The following is a 24881-nucleotide window of genomic DNA, read 5'->3' as shown; positions in this document are numbered from 1 at the left end:
TTTAAGTGATTCACCAGCATCACCTATTACATGGTTCACCCTGGGCTGAACTTTAATATATATATATATAAAATATTCATAAATTATATAGATAAATATAACTTATTTCTATATTTTAAAACAAATGTAAAGATAATGCAACCTGTGCATGTACACAGATCTAATCAATTCAAGCTTACACAGATAGTTAAGATTAGTCAAGATTAAACTCGTCTTACATAATTTTTGCACACTCAAACCTTAACCTTTAACAACTTACACTATTGGTTTACTTGTATACAATATTTTACAAACTATGCTGCTTTTGATACCATGACAATGGATTGGAATGAAGTCCGAATTCTTGATTTATGAAACATGAAAGGAAAGGAGCCTCCGCTAGAGATGGTTGCAAGATGTTGAGATTATGAAGCACTAAATAGGAAGCAATACCAGCTGTATAACCTGCTAAGGCAAAGCCACTAACCTGCAAAAAGGACATAAACGAGTTCTCTCGTGAACTATGCACTAACAGTTTATCACATCAATATGTCTAAGTGTTCAGTAGGAAGTACCTTCCGTAAGTACCAAATGAAATCCACCTTTTCCATCCCCATGAACGCAACTCCAGCAGCTGAGCCAATAACCAATATGGATCCGCCAGTACTAGCACATAATGCAATCAGTTGCCAGAACTCAGAATCTTGAGGGAAAGAAGAGACATCATACATTCCTATTGTGGCAGCAACCAATGGAATATTGTCTATTAATGCAGATATGAGTCCAATAGCACTTGCAATCAGTTCACTACTTGGGACATGTGCATCAAAGTAATTTGCTATTTCCCGAAGAATACCTGCTGCCTCCGGGCTGCCGAACATGATGGTTAAAAATGATCAAATACAACCGGTTAACATAACTAGAAAATTTAAAGATATGTCTGGAAATAATATGTAATCACAGTTCATGCAAGAGAACAATATATGCATCTCATAATATAGGAAAAGGTCAACCAGATAATATATATCATCTTTTCCAGAATGATTAGACTTTGTGGATATCAGACCTATTAAGTCATAGCAAATGCCCTACTACTCAAAGGGACAATGAACTTTAGTCGATGACTTGATGTATTTTATTATTGTTTTAAATGCATGAATACATGGTTATTGTCCAAAACTTATCACAGCAGAAAAATTAAAATATATTTCCTCACTACCTGCTAACAGATAATACAATTCCCAAGAAAAATAGTGCTCCTTGAGTGTCTATCCTTGACAGAGCATGTGGCACTTTTAGCTTCTGCCTTTCAGATTCATCATAATGGATAGCATCAGTGAGGATCCAAAGCATGCCAAGTCCGAGCAGCATTCCGATGTATGGAGGTAAACCAGTGAGACCTGAACCCTGGGACAAAAATCAAAGCTCCTAAACTCACAGAAAACAAACTATGCATACTTAGTTTGTATATTTAAATTAAATAACAATTATCTAATTTATTTTTTTTTGACTTAAAAAGATAAAAATTTAGATTCTTTTAAGTTTTTATCTTAAGAATGTTATAATTAGTAAATTTACAGTGTTTCATTCAATTTTGTGGAGTTTTTAGATACATGATCAGAAGAATAAAAGATGTATGAAGAATTAGAATAACACTAGTGCATGTGAAGCCAAACTGGAAGTCAGTGTATTTGAGTCAGTTGTACTTTACATATGTGTTCAGCGCACACATACAGATTTAATATATAGTCAGTTTTAGAAAGCATGACCGTGCAACGTTTTGAAGATTATAAAAGACTATACTGTGCTTTTTGGAAGGAGTTGATTAGCAAGGGTACGAAAGAGAGCAAAACACTCACTTGAGAGCTCTTCTTCTTTCATTTTTTTTCATTTTCTTTGTTTCATCTTTTGTTTTTGAGCCTCTCATGAATGTGAGAGGCTAAATTATTCATTGTTGGAGTTTGGATACCAAATGTATTTTTATGTAATGATCCTTCCTATCAATTTAATGTTATCTTAATATTATTGCTTTCTTTCTAAATTTATTGTTTTATTTATGATTTAATTATTCATTCATAGTTTTAATCATTATAAAATATTTTTACCCTGAGAACACTCCTAGGAACTTAATGAGCTGACTCCCCTAAGGCCTAAATTACTTTTTATATTAGCATTTAGAATAAAATGAAGAGGGAAGAAATAGAGGGGAAAAAAGTAAAAGAAAAAAAGAAAGAAAAGAAGATAGAAATAGAACGCAGTATGGAAAAAAAGGATGAAAAAAAGTGGAAAAATTTCCCTCTACATATTATTGGAATTTTTCACGAAAATAACTTCATTCTTTCTTATTTATTATTTTAAACAATCCGTGAATAATTATAAGTTTTTAGTTTCTAAAAATATTATAAATTTTAGTTTTATCCCATGTAAAAAATTTAATCATTTTTTTATTTTTTATATTTATCGAAGTGATGTAATTTTGGTCTCTCACCAAAAACTAAAAACATGTGTTTTTACTAAAATATATAAGCAAAAGAATACTTTTTTCTAAAGAATAAAAATAAAAGTGATGATATTTTAAGGTATAAAAAATATATTTAACCCAATACAAATTAATTATTAGCATGTTATTACTTTAAATATAAAGTAATAATATAGTAATTTTTATAATATTATTTTTTTCACGGCTATAATATTATTCTTTTTTATAATACTATTCAATGTAAAGTATAATAATTAATTTTTACAAGAAATCATATAGCATAATTTTTTTCTTATTAAAACGAAAAATTCCTTTGTAACATTTTTAGCTACACGAATAAAATATGCTTTTTTTTATGCAATGAATAAAATATGTCTATTCTTCCTTTTTAATGAATAAAAACAATAATGTATTTTAAATTAAATAAAAATAGTTTCTTCATACTTACATAATTCAAAAAATCTTAGGATTATCCTAAAATGCAGTAAAAAAAAGGATTCTCCTAAAATTAACATGGTCCATTCCTTAACCCCAAACTTAATCAAAATTCTGTCTTTTGAACAGAAAAAAAGTCAAAATTCTGTCCAGGTTCATTGCATTACCATTTTTCCTTTTCCAAAACAAAAAGTCTTTCTATCACTCATCACTTTTCTCTTTATTTGACTCTTTGAAATTACTGAATTATTTCCGATCATTACTAAACATAAAAGTATATTTATAATCCTTTGTATTTGTATATTATACATTAGAATCTTCTTAATAAGTATTTTAAGAATATTAATTAAAAATTAATAAACAAAATTTTCATGATAAACTATGATAAAGAGACATGTATATGATAATATTTTTAACTCCCCAAGTATTAGTACTGGTATTTCATTTTTGTGAATGAATCCCTAAGTAATAGAAGTATGCAACACCAATTTTTAATTTTCTCATCAATAATTTAATCTGTTACCTTTCTCAAAAATAAAATAAAATAATTGACCCTAGACATGAAGAATAAAATTCCTGTTACCGTAAAAAAAAAAAAAGAATTCCCAGGAATTTGTTAGCGTCTCTCTACTCCAAATGGAATAGAAAAAACGCACGAAAGATTCCATCCATTTGCGACTTGGGAGAGAGTACCATTGCTCCACTCCCTCTCCCTCTTCGCCGGCGGCCACCATGTCTTTGTCGGAGTTCCGACCACTCGACGACAAGTTCCTCATCGAATACATAAAGTCCGTCCCCGCCCTCTCCTCCAAACTCGCCGACAACTTCGACGACTTATCTGTCAAAGAAGTCGGAGATGGCAACCTTAACTTCGTCTTCATTGTTTCCAACCCCGCAGGTTCTTTTGTCATCAAACAGGTAACACACAAACACTTTTTGTTTTATGTTTCACAAAATCATGGGCAATCGCCAATTTCGTGTCTTTCTTCTTATATAGGCTCTGCCATACGTTCGTTGCATAGGGGAATCGTGGCCTATGACGAAGGAGAGAGCGTATTTTGAGTCACTGGCACTGAAAGAAGAGGGTCGTTTGAGCCCCGAACATGTTCCTGAAGTATATCACTTTGACCGTACCATGTCTTTGATTGGTATGCGTTACTTGGAGCCTCCACATATAATCCTCAGAAAAGGGTTGATTGCTGGGATTGAGTACCCTCTTTTGGCTCAACACATGGCTGATTTCATGGCAAAGACACTCTTCTTCACGTCTCTGCTTTTCCGTTCCACATCTGACCACAAACGAGACGGTATAACCTCTTACCCTTTTCACTTTATAGACGAGGGAACTTGTACAAATGTTAGGATGTATAAATTGATTTTGACGTATGTAACAAGTTTGATTAGTTTTGCCTCTCTTATTTGGTTGGGCGTTGCTAGGTGTGCTCAGCATTTTTTTAAAATACCAAAACTGCCCTTGTACTTTTTTTGCATTTGTGATGAGTGTGTGTGAGGATGATCCGTAAATCGTACGGATCAAGTTGATCCGTAAGATTGATACGGATCAAGTTGATCCGTACAGCTTCTACGGATCAAGTTAATCCGTATTGTTCTGTAAAAGGCTTACGGATCAACTTGATCCACAAGTCTTTTACGGAACAATACGGATCAACTTGATCCATAGAACCCTTACAGATCAACTTGATCCATAAAAGGCTTACGGATCAAGGATATTTTTGTCATTTCACCTTAAGTACTAGGTACATCGGCAGTAATGCTTATTTGGTTTTAGGTTACACTATTCACTTGGACTCTGTAGCTGTAGCTGTACCCTTCTCAAGTTTTAGTCTCAATGAAAAAAATACAAATTTTAGTCCCGTTTCTATACAGTTTTTTTGTGACAGATTATGACTGCCAAAAAGTTTTTATAGCGTTTTACACTACCAAAAAGTTTTCTCTGTTTTTAGCAATAAAAACCAAAACTTCTTTCTCCTGTGGGAACTAAAATTCAAAAGGAGGATAACAAGGACCAGGTGAATAAATTAACCTTCATTTTGTTTTCTTGTCCCATCAGTGTATAATTGAAAAGTTTATCTTAATTGGGTTGAATGATAGTCTCTTCTTGTGACTATAATGAAGTTCTTACAAATTTAATTATTTATGGTGTTACCATTGGATTGAATTCATATTGGCTTCTTGCAGTTGCCGAATTTTGTGGGAATGTGGAGTTATGCAGGCTCACTGAGCAGGTTGTTTTCTCCGACCCTTATAAAGTTTCTCAATATAATCGTTGGACTTCCCCCTATCTCGATCGTGATGCTGAGGCAGTTCGGGAAGACAATCCGCTGAAGCTTGAAGTTGCTGAGCTGAAATCTAAGTATTATTACTCACTTTTTTTTACCCATTATATGCAGTAGTTTTGTTGTTAGATTTTTTCTTTATAGGAATTTATGTTCCTGTAGGTTCATTGAGAGGGCCCAGGCACTAATACATGGAGATCTACACACTGGTTCTGTGATGGTTACCCGTGAATCAACTCAAGTTATTGATCCAGAATTTGCATTTTATGGACCAATGGGTTTTGATATTGGAGCATTCTTGGGAAACTTGATTTTGGCTTTCTTTGCTCAAGATGGGCATGCTGATCAAGCAAATGATCGAAAAGTAGGTCCCCTTTTTCCATGTCTTCTGTGGTCCTTGTCCTCTTCTTTGCATACTATAGTTGTTATTTGGTCACATTTTTCTTGTTATTCTCCATAATCTAACTATAACTTAAACTCTCTTTCTTGCTTCTTCTTTTTTTTAATATTGTAATTTTTATTTCACTTTGGTACGGTTTCATTGCAGAGGCCGATTTTCATTAAGTGGTCCTACATATCCTTAGAGATATCATGACATTATGTTTCTGAGTTTTGCTGTCTCTGCTTATTTGTAGTTTTGAATTACCTTGTTTTGTTATCTTGTTTTGTCTGTGTGGTGCCAATGACTGGTTTTTCCTTTCAGTTGAGTTACTGCATTGCATTGCAGGATGCATGAAATAATGAGATTTGGCATTTAAACTGTAATCCTAAATAATTGCTGAAGACCATTGATTGTAGGGGAAAAAAAAGGTGTTATTCCTTATATAAAACTCTACGTTATGCAGGCCTATAAGGAGTGGATTCTTAAGACAATCGAAGACAGTTGGAATCTTTTCTATCAAAAATTCACTTCACTTTGGGATGAGCACAAAAATGGTGCTGGTGAAGCATATCTTCCAACAATCTATAACAATCCTGAGGTTCAACTGCTTGTACAGAAGAAATACATGACAGATTTGTTTCACGACAGTCTTGGATTTGGTGCTGCTAAAATTATTAGGTGAGACTTTTTCTCTCTAATATTTTTTTCCTCTTGTAACAAAACGTTATGTGAGATTGCAGATAATCATTTTTACTAGAATGCTATAGAATTTTTGCATTCATGATTCCTGGGATTTCTTGTTTATGTTAGCTATATAACAATTCTTGATCTTATAATTAATAACTTCAATTTTTGAGATGGTCATTCATATGGTATAGCCTTGCACCATACTGAAAAATTCCTGAGATGGTCACTCATTTGATCTATGTAGTTGACCCCATTTAGTGAAAAAGGCTCAGTTGCTGTTTAAGTATTGATATGGTTTACCCTTTCTGACTAAATTCGTTAGAAGTTCACTTCAATTGAAACTGCATCCATCATTTTTATAAAAAAAAATGAATTTCAGTACTAGTTAAAATTGAGCATATGCATTATTCATTCTTTACGCCTAAAGGCTCTTGCTTGAGATGGAATGTTATATATAAAACCATTGATGAATTTTCACAGCTGATAGCTTAAGCTTGTGGGGTAGTTTGTCTCTTACTGTTCTATTGCCAGCTTGTTTAGCTATTAAACTTACCTATTTTTTCACTTTTTTTTTCTGACTATTCATTATTATAATATTAGTAAATAACTCTAGAATTTTGTTGATTTGTATATTTGTGTTATTTTTCATATTTAGACCTTGTATTTGTATCTTTTGTGTTTTCATCACTCAGTTCCATTTCAATATCTCAGTTGCACACTTCTTTTCAAAGAATCATTATACAAGTATATATATTTGGACTTTATTTTCCTTCGTAAAAAAGTTTTGCTGATCTTTTTTTATGACTAATGTCAGAAGGTTTCATATCAAAGTATCGTACATGATTTTTCAGTAGAAACTAACTGGATATTTGACATGGATTCTCTTGGTGCAATTTATCAGTATATGTACAAATATATATAGGGGTAGTGGTGCCTGTAGACTTAATTCTATTTGATCACACATACATGTTTTGTCGTATTATGAGTACCTCTAATCTTTTGCCCTTTAAATGTTTGAGTGGTTTTTTTTTCTTGTAAAATCATTTTTGAAACAAGCTTTTCTTGCATGGGAATGTTAGAATGCCTGTGCTGTACATGTCAAGAGTCGTCTCAGTAACTGTTTGGTTGAGGCTGCCTCTACCTTAGAGTCATACTCTCTCCTTAACCCATAGTATTTCTTCGTGGTGGAAGATATCCATCATAAGTCATTCATTCTTTCCATTGTAGCATGCAGGGGTGGAGGGAGGGGGACCTGCAGGGGCCATGACCCCCCAAATTTTTTTTAAAGCACTTAAATTACTATGAAAAAAATATTTATGGCTCCCATAAAATTTATAATAAAATCATAGGAATATTACATATGAAATTATTATGTTAGATATACTTAAGGAAGATAAAAAGAGAGAAATATATAAGTATGATAGTTAACATGATCTAATGTTTCCTAGAGAGATAAAGATAAATTATAAGTATTAATGAAATATTGGTAATGCTGAGGTACTTACATATAATTATCTAAAATTAATTATTTTATCTATCTAGATTTTTTCTAATATAGTATTACCTTTGTACTCAATGTAGTTATATATATTTTTTATTTATCAAAAAATAATTGATATATAATAATATATTAATTTCTTTGATATATTAGCATGCAAAAATGTAATTATTTTTATAAAATTATATAATTTTTTTCTTGGCTCCCCTGAAACCAAATATTTGGCTCTGCCCCTGGTAGCATGAATTCATTGGACCATTGTGCATCTTTATGCTCTGAAGTTACTCTCACTAGGCTATATGGTCAGCATTATAATGCTTAACACACCTGTTGATGTAAAGTCCGGACTAGCTTTGTGCCATGGTCTTTAGTATATCTTAGGATTTCAATTGGGAGAGTTCAAAAGTAATTTTTTTTCCAAAGCAACAAATTTTCCTTCTCCATCTTGTGTATCAAAATGTCACAAAAAGTACTTTTCAAACTTTTTATCCATACATAGCCTAAAGTTGAGCAAAATGAGTTAAAACTTCATGAGCTGATTCGTGTTACCATCTTCACAAAAGAACATGAAAATCCTTATTTTAGGTGGAATGGCTAATACTTGCATCATCATTATTTGATTGGCAGGAGAATTGTTGGTGTGGCACATGTTGAGGATTTCGAATCCATTACTGATGCTGCTAAACGGGCAAGTTGTGAACGGCGGGCACTTGATTTAGCTAAGATGCTTCTCAAAGAAAGAAGAAAATTTGAAGGCATTGCTGAAATTATTTCAGCAATTCGGCAATACTAGCCATAACAAGGTTTTGCTATATCAATAGTTCAATACCTCCGTAATGTATCGTGTTCCCCAACATTTTAACTGAGTTGCTCTAGTAACAGTTTTGATCACTTTCTAATTATATTATCCATACTGATAACATTTCTCTTGTGGACCATCTTAAAATTTATATCCACCGTGATTTTTGAATGATTTTTATATTGACTGCATACTATTGTTTTTGGTGTACACAGTATGTAGAAATCCAACTCCATAAAAATTACTGTAAAATTAAACTAGCTAGAAATTAAAAATCATATCAAAATACGTTATTAATACTTAAGAATTTTTTTTTATTCTTTATAAAATGGGTAAATTTAAACTGATATAATAACGTCAGAGTTTTGTAAATCTCATACGCGTTGAGTCGTGTAGAGTGGGAACAGGGAATCTTCTATGACTGGTCTTGGTCTTGGGAAGTCTCCTATGAATCATGAATGGTCTTGGTCTTGGTCACATTCTATATCATTTGAAAAAGATATGTTAAAGGGGAACTTAATTATAAACTATTAAATAAATTTAATGTATCATCAATTAAAATATATGCTCAAAGAAATCGAATAAAAATTTTAATTAAGAATTGCACATCTTGAAATAAACAACAAAAAAAGCATTGTTTAATTAGTAAAAACAGAGTCAAATAGGTTTGAAATAGGTGACGCAGAATATCAATCTGGGGTAAGAGTAAGATCTGAGTATATATTGTAGCTTTTGTTTTCTATATACTGCTAATATCACATCACCAATAAAAATATAGAAATAGTTTTTTCTTGAACTTGTAAATTTTTGGCGTACACATGACTTACAAATCAGAATCAGAACATCCATTCCACTATAACTTACTATAAGTTGCAACTTTAAATATTTAGAGTTGATACAAGCCTACAATAGAGATTGCGACATACTAGTCGCTTATTTTTAAATTAGCAAGCTCTTAGCCATTTACCTAGGGTATATTGCCATACTTAGCCTTGTAGTCTTGCCAAAGCTGATCAACTGTCTTGCCCAGTAACTGAACAAAGAATTGATCACTATAACCAGTCCTCATCTGCTTGTTCAATTGTGCCACAAACCCACTTTTGAGAGTATTACAATAGTCCAGAAAACGAGCAGTAACATCATAACCCTGGTCCCATTTCTGTCCCTCCCCTGCTTTCTTCCAGTGGCTAGGTGCATAGTTTGCCTTCAGCCTAACATAGTCTGCAATACCTTCAATTAATCCACTTGGAGCCTGACCATTCCCATTCCACTGCCAAACGTGGACCATTTCATGATACAGCACCCCTGTGATCTCTGTCTTCACATCCCCACCATAGTCATTAACATATTTTGCAATAACATGAATCTCATCCTTGCTTGTATATGCAACAACACCATTTGGCACAACCCTGTCCTCCACAAATAAGTTTATTTTTTGTATATCTTTTCTATCAGCAGGAGCGTTTTGCTGGAAGACCCCCCATATGAATTGGGTGGCTGAGTCAAGTGTTTGTTTGGCGTATTCGTCCCCTATTGCATCACGGAAACGAACACCACCAGGGGTTGAGAGGGCGTTGTTGGTGACACTGTATTCAACCGCCAGTGTTCCTTGCATTGCTGCTGCTAGGAACACTGAGAAGCAAAGGACATGCATCATCATGGTTATTTTTTGAGAGACTTTTGGATTCTCTTATTCTTGGAGAATTAGTATATGGTTGGTCATTGCAAAAGTATAGTGTTGGATGCTTTATATATAACACAAGTCAAGTTGCCGGTCGTTACACGCCATTGACGTTGTTAATGTATTTTTGTTTGTTTGTTTCCATAACCTAAGTCTGAAACTTCTAGGTAACTTCTAGGTAATTATTGGGGTGCCATATCGTACCTATTCCAATTTTCTCTACTCAGAAATGTCTCCTCTTTCTTGTAAGGTATTCAAGGTATTCACCAGCCACTGCTTTTTGACCAATAGAAATGTCTTTCTTTCTACATAAACACATATTACATTTTGTTCCTGTTGAGAATAGTATCTGTGGCCACAGCTGTTTTACCCGTTTGTCTGTCTTCAATAATTAATTCTCGTTTGCCACGTCCTATGGGGATCATCGAATTAATAATTCGGACCATCAATACGTAAAACTATTAGGTAGTTTTAGACATTAAATGTCTGTAGTTCTTGATGCCAAATATTTATTGGTTTTCGACCACCAATCTTGTCAGATAACAAGATTGACTATTCTTATAGAGTTTTCTTTTTTAATCACAGTTTTTCTTTTTATTCACATGACTTCAACATGAGATTTTGTTTATGGTATTTGAATTTTCCAATTAAAAATAATATAATAACTCTTAATTATATCATATGTCATGTAAAACTTAATCGCAACTATCATCATAATCCCATATATACCATGCACTTTATAGATTCTCGCCGGTAGAGGTCAACATGGTCTACACAATTACTTTTTGCTTTCGCAATGCAAAGAGTCTTACATTCTGGTAGGACTTTGGAGGAAGTTTCGTATTAATGGATGGATCACGAATTGTGAATAGACATAATAAGATCAAAATTAATTGAAAAAACTGATTTTTTGTTGTTGTTTAGGTTTAATTATAAAATATTATTAAATTTTTATTTTTCAAAATATATATAAAAAATAGTAAATAAATAATTAAAAAAAATGTTTTGCTCTCCACAAAACGCAAAATTTTTTAATATTTAAAAAGTGCAGACCATTTTTTTAAACTATATCTAATTTATCCTTTACTCATTATACATTTTCTTAGTATCTATAAGATAAACTATATAATTATTTTTTATGAAATAAATTATATAATTCTTTATAGAAGGATAAAAATGTTTTATATCAAAATATTATTTTCTCATTTTTTTATCTAACTATGCGAGTAAAAGAAAAGAAAAGAAAATTTGTGCTTTGTTAAGTCAATCAAAAATGACTTCACTAATGCTCGGAAAATTATAAATTTAATGCTTTTTTTGATAGGAAAATAGAGGAAAAATCATTCTACTTTTAATTCAAATATATTTCTTCTATTTTTATCCTTTCTACCAAACAAAGCATAAAGGATTAAATTGAAACCTAAAATATAGACTAGAGACAAAAATATTATTTTAGAAAAAGAATATTGATGACTTATAAAATGTTTCACAAATAATTAAAAAAAGGCTGAGATAACATTTATGAGAAAATAAAATAATGATGGTTAAAACTCAATTTGGGTGGTCTGAACGTATATGGAAAATATATTGAGAGAATTAATATTTATAAAAGTCTAAATAAAAATTGAAAATTTAATTATAAACAATTCTTTTTTGTCATTATGTTATTGGTAAAAGATGATTTTAATGATGACTAATTTTTCTGCTTAAAAAAAATAATTGATAACTTTCTTCTACGGAAACCATATATTGGAGATCAAACTTCATGTAAGGGGTTAAGGGTCCATGTAAAATCGTTAGAGACAATGTCCACGTAAGAATGCAGTGTACATATACCAATTACCAACCAAAATATATGTCAAACTCTTTAGTTAAGAATTTAACATATTGAAAAAAAAGAAAAAAAATAGTAAAAAAAGAGCCGAATAGGTTTGGCGACGTCTTTTCCATATTAGAAAATCAATTTGGGGTAAAGAAGAGTATATTGCCTTTTACTTTTATTTTCTAAGTTAAATTACAATTTTAGTCCTCTATCTTCAAATGAAGACATTTAGTTTTTTTATTTTTTTAAATAATTAATTTTAATTATTTTATCGATTAATTATCTAAAATCAAATATTGACTTTATTTGATATATTGATGCCGATGTAAAACTTATCAAAATTGTTAACATGATACTTATGTAAAAAAAAATTTCAATAAAGTAAAAAATAAAAATATCTTTAATAATTGAAATCGTGATCCTTTATTCATAGACAAAGTAATAAATCACTAAATACTTATTTTATTTAGTTAGCTACATTATTTTTTATGTACGGTTAATAGTCAAGAGTTATTATTTTTTTTTAATTATCAAAATTTATAAATTAAAAAATATTTAATATATAAATATTTTTAATTTTATTTTATATCATTTTATATGATTTTATATTGAGTGGTTTACATATTTTTATTTTTATTTTATTTTTATAATTAAATTTCATAAATTATTTATATATTTTTTAAAATTGATTTTAATATACATGTTATTTTTACTCTAATTATTTATGTAAAATTATTCATACATAACATAACACAACAAAATACAGATTTTATTTAGTTAACTATATTAATATTATTTTCTCTATAGCATTAGTTAAGAGTTGTTAATTTTTTTAAAATTATCAAAATTTATAAACAAAAATATTGAATATATAAATATTTTATAATTTAAAGTAAATAATTAGAGTAAAAACAATTTTATATTAAAATCAATTTTTTAAAAAAATAAGTAAATAGTTTCATGTTAATTTATGAAATTCAATAATAAATTGGTAAAATAAAAATATGTAAACTATTCAAAATAAAAACATATAAAATGATTTAAAATAAAATAAAAAAAATATTTATATATTAAATATTTTTTAGTTTATAAATTTTGATCATTTGAAAAAATAACTCTTGACTAATAATACATAAAAAATAAGATTAACTAAGTTTTTAATCCTTAAACTTTTTAAAATTTTAGGTTTTAGTCGTTAAACAAAACTTTGATTGATTAATGTCTTTAAACATTTTTTTCGTTAAGGTTTTAGTCTCAACATCTATTTATGATTAAACGATGATGTGACATTAATTTTAGTGAATTTTCTGGCAGTTCGTTTTCTAGTGTCTAAAACCTACCAGAAATTTTTTGATGAATTTTTTAAAATAATTTAGATAATAATAAAATACAATTCTTCCACAACTCTCTCTCTCTATATAATTTAAATAATTAACATTCTCTTTGAACTATTCCTCATCTCCTGTTAACATATTCATTTGGATCATCCAATTTGCTACTTGCTTATTACCAACATCCTTAGATAGTAACGATTACAAATACTTAACAGTCTTGCTCTACTGCCATATAGTCGCTTTTGGTCTTTATCGTCAATACTTTCACGTACGATGTATCCAATATGCCATGTACATTGTGCATTGTGCTTCTATATAATTAAATCTAAAACCTTCTATTTGCTCTGTTATCCAAGAAACAAGTGCTGGACTAAATTGTCTAAAGCTTATTTGATCTCGAGACTTTTCTTAATTACCATAGCAATTGGTTCTCCAATATAATTCACGCCATACATGTCATCAGTGCGGGATTTTAACCAAAAATTTGGAGGAGACAAAATAAGATTTTATGTATAAATTAAATCTAATATATATATATATATATATATATGCATTTTTGGTTTACTCTCCCGTGATTTTACTTGATGTGATCAAATTCTTGACTTTATTAGATCAGACTTTTACATAAATAGATATTCGTTGCCTTTTTATAGGTTTTGTTTGTAATCATTGAGTTGGGTCTATATCCTCCAATCTTTTTTGCGTTGCTTGATTTTTTGAATGAAGACTTTGGTATGTGATAGATGATCATTTGACTTTGGGTGTCAACATAAGATGTCTTAATTTATTGTGATACTATCATATTAATGTTTATAAAAAAATTACTTTTTCCATATTTATAGAGAATTATGACAAAAAATGAATACACGCATCCAGATCAAAAAGATACTAATTGAAAGAAAATACTCCACTTAGTATTTAGTCAATTAGTTTATTTAACAGAAATTAGTCATAAAAAATCTTGTGAATACTCAACACCAAGTATTTAGTCAATTAGTGTATTTAACAGAAGCGAGTCATAAAAAATCTTTGAATACTCAACATCAATGTCTTAATCAAACTAGGAACTATGTGATACTCATTAAATAACAAGCAAGCTAAGCATGCAAAAATAACAAATTGTGATTTCCCCTGTTAATAATGTGGGAAGCAAATTGCTATATAACTCCAATGTCGCATTCATATCAATGAAGTCGCGATCACCTCATTATGAAATGGTGCCATAATATCACGCTTATTCGGATGTTGCACCAACAGTTACTGATCTTGCACCACTATTATTTTGTATACAAGACTCCAAAGTCCAAAAATTAACCACAGCAAATCCCGTCACATGTGACGACACCAGGAATTAAATATCCTAATACTATTATTTCAATGGTCATATTTGCAGTTGAATATTCTGGACATGCTCTCATATTTAACACTATCAAGACTAGATTATTGTATTGTTTTTCCTTTGCTAAAACGTTGCTTGTGATGTGTATATAATAAAAATATATGTTATAATAACTTCATTAACTGGCTTGCCTACCGAAATTTACAGAGACAAAATATCTATAATAAAAATATATGGAATCCTAGACTCCTAGTTCAGGGTTCAATGCCAGCACACATCCCTAAATCCTACATAAAATATTTCCTTCCTTCCTTCTATAGAATATTGATATAGGTGTCCTGAGAAAAGGACCCCCCAAAAACCAAAACAGATGTTACATAATTAAGGACAAAATCATGGCCTCTGGTTTGTACCCCCATGTGTGAACTTTGAACCATTCTTGTTATTTGTTATCCCTCTTTGCCATTTCATGTAGTTTACCTCCTCAACCATCCATCTCCAGATTGGGTACAACTTCAATTTGGGCAGACATAGGAAACCCATTTCCCAAAAGGCTACAACTTTTTTTGAAAAGGATTCATTGATCTTGGTTTCGTTTCACTGCTTGGCTGATGGTGAAACTAACATTGTTCCCTATTGCAGCAGATGACCAAAAATCAGCACCATTGCTACCTGCCACGTGTACGGTGCATCCCACAGGGATCAAGCAAAGACCCTTACTCCTCAAGTCCTTGTTCACTTCCTCTTCATTGTTACCTCCGCCCCCCTGAAATATCGCATACACAACAAAAAACCTCAAGTCATCAAGAGTTTCCTTAAATGGCTAAGTGTCACAGTTTTGACTGTGCGGAGTTACCACAAACACGGGTCAGCATTTTCAAGTAAGGCAATGTGCAGTGTTGTCCCCATCATGCGGGCCCTGCAACTTATCCTCTCAAACCGACCTTTGCTAGTTGTAGATTTTGTTTAGTAGTGTAAGAAATCATACTCATGATCAAGGTTTTAAAAACACGCAATTGCTGCCAATAACAACATCAGGGTTTTTGCAACCCCATTGTAACCACGTGGAATGTATTTGTCTACAATATCAAAGATTGTCACAAAAAAAACACCGTGATTTCAGCATCAACATCAGGGTCTTTGCAACAGAATTGCAATTGTGCCCACATCAGCTTCATATGTTTACAATTTTTTACAATATCAAAGACCACGATGAAACTGTGAACTGATTTAAAAATTAAAACCTGGCAATATGATAGAAGAATCTAAGAATGATGAAAGATGGGATGGGACTCACGTGCTGATTTTGATGGTATGAGGAAGGCAAACTTTGCAAGTAAGGAGAGCACAGGACCTGAACTTGGTCATGAAGAAATCTTATATAACCCATGGCCTCGTGAAGCACTGATGCTGTATCTGTCTGCACATGCAGTTTCAACATTCAAAATCTTAATTCAACCAACTCCATTTTTGATACTCATTGATCACTCAAATTTTCAAACTTCCAATTCTAATAAAATTGTATTTCATTCACCTTTCCAAAGGGAGAAACAAGTTGTTGTAACGTTGCAATTCGTTCTCCGAGCTTCTCCTTCCTCTGCTATTCAGAATAATATAAGTGAAACTACATGAAACTATGATATAACAACAATATATACACATGCCTCTCACTTAAAAAATCATTGCACGTTTCTTTTATTAGAAAATGACGGGTCTTGTGTCTGCGATTCTTGAGAGTCTTTAATTCAAAGTGAAGACAGAAAAATAAAATAACATGCAAACAATCCGTAGTTGATTTTCCTCACCTTTGCATGTCCGGTTGAGGTGGGGTTCTCTGCTTTGTTCTTTTTAGTTTGTCTCTGGCTTCCAACACCAACCTTGGCAACTCCTTCTTGTCGCTTTTTCTGCAAACTCTTGAACCAGAAAGAGACAAAAAGAAAAGAAAAGAAAAATATTAACACCACCACCAAGAAGATTCTCCAATTACTGAGCAAGAAATAAAAAATATATTCACACTATGACTGACATTATTAGACTTAGGTAAGGAATTGAAGGCGGTGTTGGTGTGGTTGCAGGAGGAAGCGCTAGCAGAAGAGGAGTCACTAGAAGTGATGACAGATTTCTGAGGGGTTACGTTGGTTTCAGGAAGCAAAACGCCACCTTCTTCGTTTTGATGGTTGCCAAAACAAAGCATTTGGGGTGCCTTGTGAATGGAGAAAAGAGGTGAACGGGTAAGGTTGTTGTAATTGTAAGAGTAAGACTGGTCCACAGCGAGACCCAATGCACTTTCATCAACGTCGTCGTCGTCATCTCCGAATAGTAACTGAGAGAAACTGGTCCCTGTGGGTGTGCTCAGATGGTCCACTTCATATTCCTTCTTCGCCTCCATCAAATGGGAATGAGTGGCTCTCTAAGTCCTAACCTGTTTGTTGTTGTTGTGGGAGGATTTTGGTGTTTCACTTTTTGGGAGAAAGGGAGTCATGAAAAGAGAGAAACAAGTGTCAACTGGCAAAGAGTGTAAATTGGAACAACGTTTCTGTGAGTAGTAAATACTAAATAGTAAATGTATGAAAGAAAAAAGAGATCCAATGGTGTGATAAAAAAAAAAAAAAAAATCAATGGGAGTTTACAGAAAAAGATATGGATTTCATCTCCACAAAATATAGTATTGGATAGGAACAATCAGTTTTACCTGTAATTAAATCTCATAAAAAAAATAATTTTATAATGGATAAAAAAAATAAAAACTTATGTTGGTCTCATTGGGGAGCTAAAAGGCCGCTTAGTGTAAAAAAAAAAAAGAAAAAGAGAAAGAGAAATTAAGGAGCGGGTGGTGAAGTAGTAAATGGCAGCCGTTACAGACTTGGGCTGAGTGAGGGGGACTGGGCTCTTTCCAAGGACGACTTCGGTTTTCGGCAACCAATGGTCAAACCCTCCTGGCCCGAGAAAACCGTGTTTTATACCTCCAACGCGCCATTTCAACACACTTCTTAATATAAAAGCACTTCTTACGGACTTGCAAAATGCTACTACTAGTATTTTAGATTTACCTTGTACTACTATGTATTATGTAATTCATTTCTCGTGATTTTCCAATAGAATGCCTCCTTGCTAACTCTGCCGTACCTAGCATGCTTTACCTTGTAGGATTAGGTATGGATATTCTTTTTGAGATTTTGGGAGCAACAAGGCTACCTCAAAGGATCAGCATAGGCATGTAAAAATTGCACATTAAGATTTTGGATAAACTTTAGTAACATCATGTTTTAAATATACTCCTATTTTTATTATATTAACGGTAATTTATTAAAAATTAAAAATTATACGAATTTCAGGTATATATACTTTTGTCAGTCTTAATAAATTTTATCTAACACTACTAAATAATGTACCTTAAAAAATGTGTTATTAGTAATTTCAGTTGTCTGTATCTTTAATCTGCATATCTTTAATCTGTATCTTTATTTGCTGTTAACAAAAACGAGACTAAGTATGGTCTGTGAAGAATCTAATAAGAGTGTTTTTAGTTTGTATTTTTATTTTTTGTTTTTATTTTTTTAAAATTGTTTTCATTTTCAAAATATTAGAATTCTAAAAATATGTTTGGTTTAATTTCTTATTTTCTGTTTTCATGAAATAAAAATACTGAAAATTTATGATATATTGACTTCTTGTATTTTGTATTTTTAAATTTATTTAAAATTACATTCATTTTCACCACAATTTCATTTTACCCTAAATGAGGTTTTTGTTCTCAACTCAAAACACTGGAAACGAGATCTTATTGTTTTCATTTTTTGGTTGTTTTCTGTTTTCATTTTCACTGAAAATATTTTTAGAAATCCAACCAAACACATTTTCATCACCGTTTTTTATTTTTAGTGAAAATGAAAACAGAAAACAATCAAACCAAACACCCCCTAAACTTTGGAAGGATATTTCCCCACCCAAACTAAGGTTAAATGAGTAATTTCAAATCTTTGCATTTTAATAAGGTTAAATTGGTCCTTTCAAACTTTGGAATTTTTCATCAGGTGAGTTTTGAGATGTATTAATGAGTTTACTAAACTACTACTTATGGTTACTACTATTAATCAGCTTTTGCCATACTTCTGAAATAAGCACGTGCCTTTGATTTTAATTAAGGTCTGGTTTGGAGTGATTTTTCATCTGAAGTTTTAAAATTTCTTAAAATTAAAACTATTTTATGCTTTTAATTTTTAGTTTTAAATTTTCCTAGTTTTCAATTCTTAAAACTTGTTGACAATTTTGTCTGTGATTATCACAGTGGAAGAGTAACACCTTTCCCCAAACAACACAACACCACTAGTCACTGGGTAGTCTCCCAACTCTAAAATGCGCTTCATTACCGTCCAATTCTGAAACTTGTTTGCAAGTGCACGGAGGTTATTGTCGGCGGCTAGTTCTATGGCAGTAACAATGGGCCTGCGGGATACTAATTGTGAAAAGGAAAGTCGTGGTTGTGAGATGAAGGAGTATCGAACAGCGGTAGTGGTGCCAGCGGCGGTGAGGGGTGGTCGGGAACAGTAACAAGGTGGTTGGAGGCAGTGGTGGAGAGACTAGCGGCGATGATGGGGTGGCTGGCGACAGTAATTAGGGTGATGACAACGGTGGTGGGGTGGCTAGCGAGTAGCGACAACGACGGGGTGACTAGGGACCGTAACGGGGTGGCTGTTGTGGTGGTGGGGTGGCCGGCGACGGAGTTGAGCTGTTAGGAATAATGACTGACAAGATTCTTTCTTCGATGAAAACAGGTTTTTAAAATGAATTAAAAATTATTTCAATTTCAATTTTATTAAACAGGTTTTATTTTTAATATTACATTTTAAAACTAAAAACTAACAACTTACCACCACTCCAAATGAGACCTAAAATAGTATTAGTTTTAAAACTTTTGAATGAACTTGTAATCAAGTTCTACTCTAATCCACTATTTCTTAATTTCTTTGACACTATATATTTTGTGTTATCTCTCGCTCACTCTCTTTCTTTCATCATAATCCATTGGACTAAATCTTTTATCTTCTATGACATGACCAAAAATAGGAGTCTCTCTTCTTCCTCTGTATCTTACTTAATTTTCTTCTTTATAACCGGTATACAAATATATTATTTGTTATCAACAAAGAAGATAATACTTTGTTTAGGTTTACGACGAACCTAAACTACCTAGCGATAAATTTCCTACCATCCAAAATTAGGGTTAAATTGGCCCTTTCAAACTTTGCTAATTAAATTTAAGTTTAATTAATCATTTAGTTTTTATACTTTTTTTATCTTTTAATTCTTATAATTTTAAAGTATTTTTTTAATTCTTATAATTTATATTTTTAATTTTCTTTTAGTCTTTGTAATTTGAAAATTATTTTTTTAGTCCTTATAATTTACATTTTAATTTCTTTTTAATCTTTATAATTTGAAAATTATCTTTTTAGTTCCTATACTTTATATTTTAATTTTCTTTAAATTATTATCATCAAAATATGAGTAATATTATCAATTATAAAAATATTAAAAAATAATTCATAACTAATTTATTGCATGATAATTTATAATAAAAAAATAGTTGATAATTTATAATTAATTTTTAACTAGTTATTTTTATATTTTTTTATAATAAGGACTAAAAGGTAATTAAAATATAAATTATAAGGACTAAAAAAATCATTTTCAAATTACAGAGACTAAAATATAATTAAAATACAAATTATAAGGACTAAAAATATCCCTTTTAAATTATATGAACTAAAAAATAATTAAAATATAAATTATATGAACTAAAAAAATCATTTTCAAGCTATAAAAACTAAAGAGTACAAATCGTAAAAGTATAATGAACAAATAAGTTATTTTACCTTAAATTTATAAGATGGTTGTTCTCAACATGTAAGTTTAGAGATGTATTGATGAGTAGTAGTGCATGGAGTATTTCATTGTTACTGTTTACAATGTACAATTATTAATATTAGTGAACTTTTGCTCCACTTTTGGAACCAAAGCATGATTTGCTTCTAAAATATTGTTAGTTTCGAATTTCAAATTTTGGGGTTGGAATCAACTTGTACTTTACTATTTCTCATTTATCCCGAAAAATTTCAAGGAAAAAAATGAAATAGTTGTTTTTTTAAAAGTTCTCTAAATCTTTTATAAAAATTATACTCGAGAACTTATAAAAATTAACTTTAATTTTAATTTAGGAAAAAAGTTCATTTCATTGTATTTTTTATTATTTTAGAAGTTTTTTAAAAAAAATTATCCAAGCAAACCCTTAATGTGTCTGAGTTGAGCTTCAACTTTCCTTCTCTTACAACACTATAGCCTATAAGAAAGTTTCTGAAATTAGGAGTGTAATTCTTGAATTAAGCTTTGGAATAGTTATTTTCGATGATGAACGGTTAGTTGATCCTCAAAAGCATGCACCAATTTCCTTTGAAAGGAGTATATATAGAAAATAAAAATAAAATAAAATATTCAATATATGTGAGTAAGATAAAACACAATAATAATGAAATAACTCTTGTAAGCGTTCTCATTTGATAACTCATAAAAACACTTTCTTGTAAGGAAAAGATTCAGATATACATAATATAGGAGTAGAAATCATATCTCAAGACAAGTGAAGTATCGAGTGTTTTTTTTTTCTTCTTAGAATGAAGTTTTTCGTATTTGGAGTGAGACAAATTTTGTTGTCCTTTAATTTTGGAAAATATTTTAAAGATTAGGAAAAAAGAACTAGTGAGATATAGAATTAATATATATATATATATATATATATATATATATATATATATATATATATATATATATATATATATATATATATATATATCAGGTAAGATTTTCCAAGAGTATTTTTTTTTTCTCAAGTAGACTAAATGTACACACTATGTAAAATTTGCATTAGTTATTGAATTGAAAAATGAAAAATATAGTATTTTGTATGATCAGGTTTTATGCTGGACTTACTGCATCAGAAACACTCTCGACGGTCTTCATCTTGCTTGCATGCCAGATTGCGATGCTTTGTCGAACTCCATTTGTAGTTTTCTTCTGTGGGTCATAAGTCTCCCTAGATCACAAAAATAAGTTTTGTTCACTTATCGGGTCTTAATTGATTAAGATCATTCCGCTAATAAAAAATTAAAGATTAACATTCACTCCATGCAAACTATTAAACGAAAGACAAATATTTAAAAGCTTTTGTTTGTGTGATTCATAAATACCAGCAAGCATGCCTAGTTGCCAACTTCACTGGGTCACACGTGTAAGGCGCCAGGCCCCAGAAACTAACCATGACAAAACCTGAGTCTACGTATGCAGTTATGACTTGCATACGACAAGAATTTCTACTCGATTCTACAGCCATAGAAGTAGAAGAAAGTGAAAGAAAACTAACCCTATCAATGCATCCAAACTAAAATCTGAAACAGGACAGAATCAGGCTCTCAGAACCACCAGTTCCTGATCCCTGCGTGGCTTAACCTGCTTCCAAGTTGGCAACCCCGTTATCGTTCATCCCCTCCTTAAAACCCCGTTCCCCTCCCACTCAACACTCCACATTAATCCACAACACACTATGGATGTTTGGTCATGGATATGTGAGCTCCCCAACTCGGTGGAGGGGACCGAGTCCCACTCGCCACCCATGAAGTTCGAAATCGCGAGTGAGAAGAACGACGACAAGCTGGACAACTCAACTCGTTCCATTCACCTGAAAGCTGAGCGAACCTCCGGCTCAGACTCGGAAGCTGCGGTGATCTTCACCGTATGCTTGCAAGGCTTTCACCCACACAACGCTCACAAGCCTCTATGGGTCTCCGAAAAGTGCCACCTCTCATCAGAAAAGCCGTTCCTCCCTCTCCTCCTCCAACTCCTCCAGGAAATCATATCCCACTCCCCCACGGCGCACGATAGCACCTGCCCCCGTTCCCAGCTCCAGAAACTAAAACCCGACCCCATCGCATGGATCATGGACTCGCACACACCCGAGTCCCTCTCCACCTTCTTCAACCTCGTCTTCACCATGCGCCTCTTCTGGCTCTGCGCCTTCCACGCTCCCCCCGAAGCCGGCTCCCTCTACTTCCACTCCCTCCTCGCCCCCGTTCTCCAAACGGCGTCGTCCAAACTCGCATCCTCCGTCCTCCGAACTTTCTTCATCACCGTCGGCGTCGACACCGAACTCTGCTTCATGCGCACCCTCGGTTACATCATTACAAAACTTCACTTGATCAAAGAACTCGACGTTGGATTATTAGGCTTAAAAACGCTTTTGCCTTCTCCAAAATTCTCTTACGCCAACGAGGCTCACGGTCTTTGGATTCTCAAAGGTTACGCGCCAGTCATGACCATGAAACTGGCGCGAACCAACACAGTTCAAAAAACTCAATTCTCTGGCATCGATGCCAAGGAGTCGATTCTCCGTTACTCACTCGCGCACCACCAACTTGAGGCACACGTGCAGCTAGACTACACCGTTGGGTTTTACGATGGTTTCATTCAGGTTCGTGCACGTGTCGATAATATACGCCTCCACCTCGCGAGGTTAGGTTTCAGCCAAAACGACGACGTGGATGATTTCGTTGAGGAGAAGCACTTTCCGTCACGGGTTCGGGTTTGGGTGGGCCCGGAGATAGGATCCACTTATTGCGCTGGGCTGAGCTTGGGCCGGTCCACGGAGAACAAAGAGTGCGAAGTGGAAACAAAGAGGATTGTGGAGGGTAATTTCGAGAAGTCGCAGGGTTCTAACGTGAAAGCGTTAGCCAAGTCGTCGAGGAGGACGCGGAGTAGGAGTTGGAGAATGGACCAAGACGCGGAAGGGAACGCGGCGATATTCGACGTCGTTTTGCATGATAACACTACGGGCCAGGAAGTGGGCTCGTGGAGGCCCAAGGGTGATGACCCGGCTCATGGGCTGAGAGGGCGCTATGTGAGGGCAAATAGAGCGTTTAATAAAAGCGGATCGGTGGTTATTGCTGGGGATGAATATGGGGAGGAAGTAGGGTGGAGGCTTAGCAAAGAGATGGAAGGGAGTGTGCTGAAGTGGAGAATAGGGGGAGAGTTTTGGGTTAGCTATTTGCCCAACCAAGCAAAGGGTTCTTATTTTGAAACTAGGTACATCGAGTGGTGTGATGAAGTTGACTTGCCTCTTATTCATGGAAAAACAACCTAAGCAACCACGCAATCATATCAAACTTTAAACCCTTCTCACCTAATTATAACCACCAAAAGAGGACGCACAAGTTTGTGTAAAAATGCATCTAGTACTAAACTTAGCCACTAGCTGGTTAGTATATATACATATATATGGCACTGCAGTTTAAGTGCTATATATCAATATATGTACAATAGCCATTACTAAGCAAATGCTTTATCTGTAGTGTCTGGTTTCATATACAATTCCCAAGTTATAAAATGTCAAATAAATGAATAAAGCAATAATATATAACTCTTGTTTAAACTTTTAAGGGCACGTTTAGTTTACAATAATAATTAATTTCTCCTGTTGTGACTTGTGACCTTTATTTTAATACAAAATTTGTGATCAAAATCAATTTATAGGCACACTTTAGTCGCATTCAACAATTTAAAATCAATTCATTAAAAAAACTGATGGTTTTATACTCTCGGTATTTCTAAATGGTTAATTTCAATAATACTTAATGGCAAGTGACTTGAAAATACAATTAATTACGATCGATACTTTTAATGAATACAATTGGAGAACAAATATTTATGTAAGATGAATTAATGATTTTTTTAAATAGAATAAAAATATTATTGTTTTACTGAATATTTATATAAATATTTGTGTTAAATAGAAATGCATATATTGTGAAATAATTAAATTAATACAATGTTACACGTATGTCTAGTTTTTTTTTTTTGGAAAAATATAATTTTCTGGTATCTTTAAAACTAAATTAAACCAAACACTAGGATTTTAAATATTATTTTGTAAGCAATAAGAATGTATCAACTTCAAAAATTATAAATTACATTTAAGAATGATTAAGCTAAATGATTATGTTTCTGATGATATGCATGATTACATTTGGATGATTTAACAAAACTTTTCAAGAAAAAAATAGCGTGAATTCTAAAGTTTGTAAAAAACATTTCAACTATTGG

At 32.4% G+C, this 24881-nt stretch overlaps 5 protein-coding genes across 7 annotated transcripts; 2 read left to right on the top strand and 3 right to left on the bottom strand.

Moving 5' to 3' along the window:
• Positions 1-286: 286 nt before the first annotated feature.
• LOC100810185 (sodium/proton antiporter 1) lies at positions 287-3627 on the bottom strand. Its single transcript, XM_014762780.1, has 4 exons — positions 3550-3627; positions 1199-1386; positions 555-849; positions 287-466 (listed from the first exon to the last, which is right to left on the bottom strand). Exons 1-4 carry the CDS (start codon positions 3625-3627, stop codon positions 287-289), a joined length of 741 nt encoding a protein of 246 aa, XP_014618266.1.
• LOC100818359 (methylthioribose kinase) lies at positions 3463-8730 on the top strand. The gene is made up of 6 exons (XM_003536556.4): positions 3463-3811; positions 3891-4200; positions 5093-5267; positions 5353-5554; positions 6036-6250; positions 8385-8730. Exons 1-6 carry the CDS (start codon positions 3626-3628, stop codon positions 8548-8550), a joined length of 1254 nt encoding a protein of 417 aa, XP_003536604.1. The 5' UTR covers positions 3463-3625; the 3' UTR covers positions 8551-8730.
• Positions 8731-9325: 595 nt separating this feature from the next.
• LOC100527902 (BSP domain-containing protein) lies at positions 9326-10280 on the bottom strand. The gene has a single exon (NM_001248483.2). It carries the CDS (start codon positions 10214-10216, stop codon positions 9524-9526), a length of 693 nt encoding a protein of 230 aa, NP_001235412.2. The 5' UTR covers positions 10217-10280; the 3' UTR covers positions 9326-9523.
• A 4601-nt stretch (positions 10281-14881) lies between these two features.
• On the bottom strand, positions 14882-22323 carry LOC100809107 (transcription factor bHLH113). 3 transcript variants are annotated; one of them, XM_014763395.3, is made up of 7 exons: positions 22150-22323; positions 21720-21822; positions 16759-17191; positions 16538-16645; positions 16267-16329; positions 16030-16152; positions 14882-15498 (listed from the first exon to the last, which is right to left on the bottom strand). In XM_014763395.3, exons 3-7 carry the CDS (start codon positions 17119-17121, stop codon positions 15310-15312), a joined length of 846 nt encoding a protein of 281 aa, XP_014618881.1. In that variant the 5' UTR covers positions 17122-17191; positions 21720-21822; positions 22150-22323; the 3' UTR covers positions 14882-15309. The 3 variants fall into 3 exon arrangements, 2 of the variants coding, with proteins under 2 accessions (XP_014618881.1, XP_025979969.1); XM_026124184.2 differs by lacking the exons at positions 21720-21822; positions 22150-22323 and having other exon boundaries at positions 16538-16636; positions 16759-17790; XR_005886753.1 differs by lacking the exons at positions 21720-21822; positions 22150-22323 and having other exon boundaries at positions 15361-15498; positions 15589-16152; positions 16759-17796.
• On the top strand, positions 22254-24191 carry LOC100817826 (uncharacterized). Its single transcript, XM_041005960.1, has one exon. The coding sequence runs from the start codon at positions 22330-22332 to the stop codon at positions 23920-23922; it is 1593 nt and encodes a 530-aa protein (XP_040861894.1). The 5' UTR covers positions 22254-22329; the 3' UTR covers positions 23923-24191.
• Positions 24192-24881: the final 690 nt, after the last annotated feature.

This window comes from Glycine max, chromosome 10 (assembly GCF_000004515.6).
Source record: "Glycine max cultivar Williams 82 chromosome 10, Glycine_max_v4.0, whole genome shotgun sequence".
In the NCBI taxonomy this organism is placed as follows: Eukaryota; Viridiplantae; Streptophyta; class Magnoliopsida; order Fabales; family Fabaceae; genus Glycine; species Glycine max.
The sequence above is the reverse complement of the archived record's forward strand: the minus strand, read 5'-3'. Positions and strand labels throughout refer to the sequence as shown.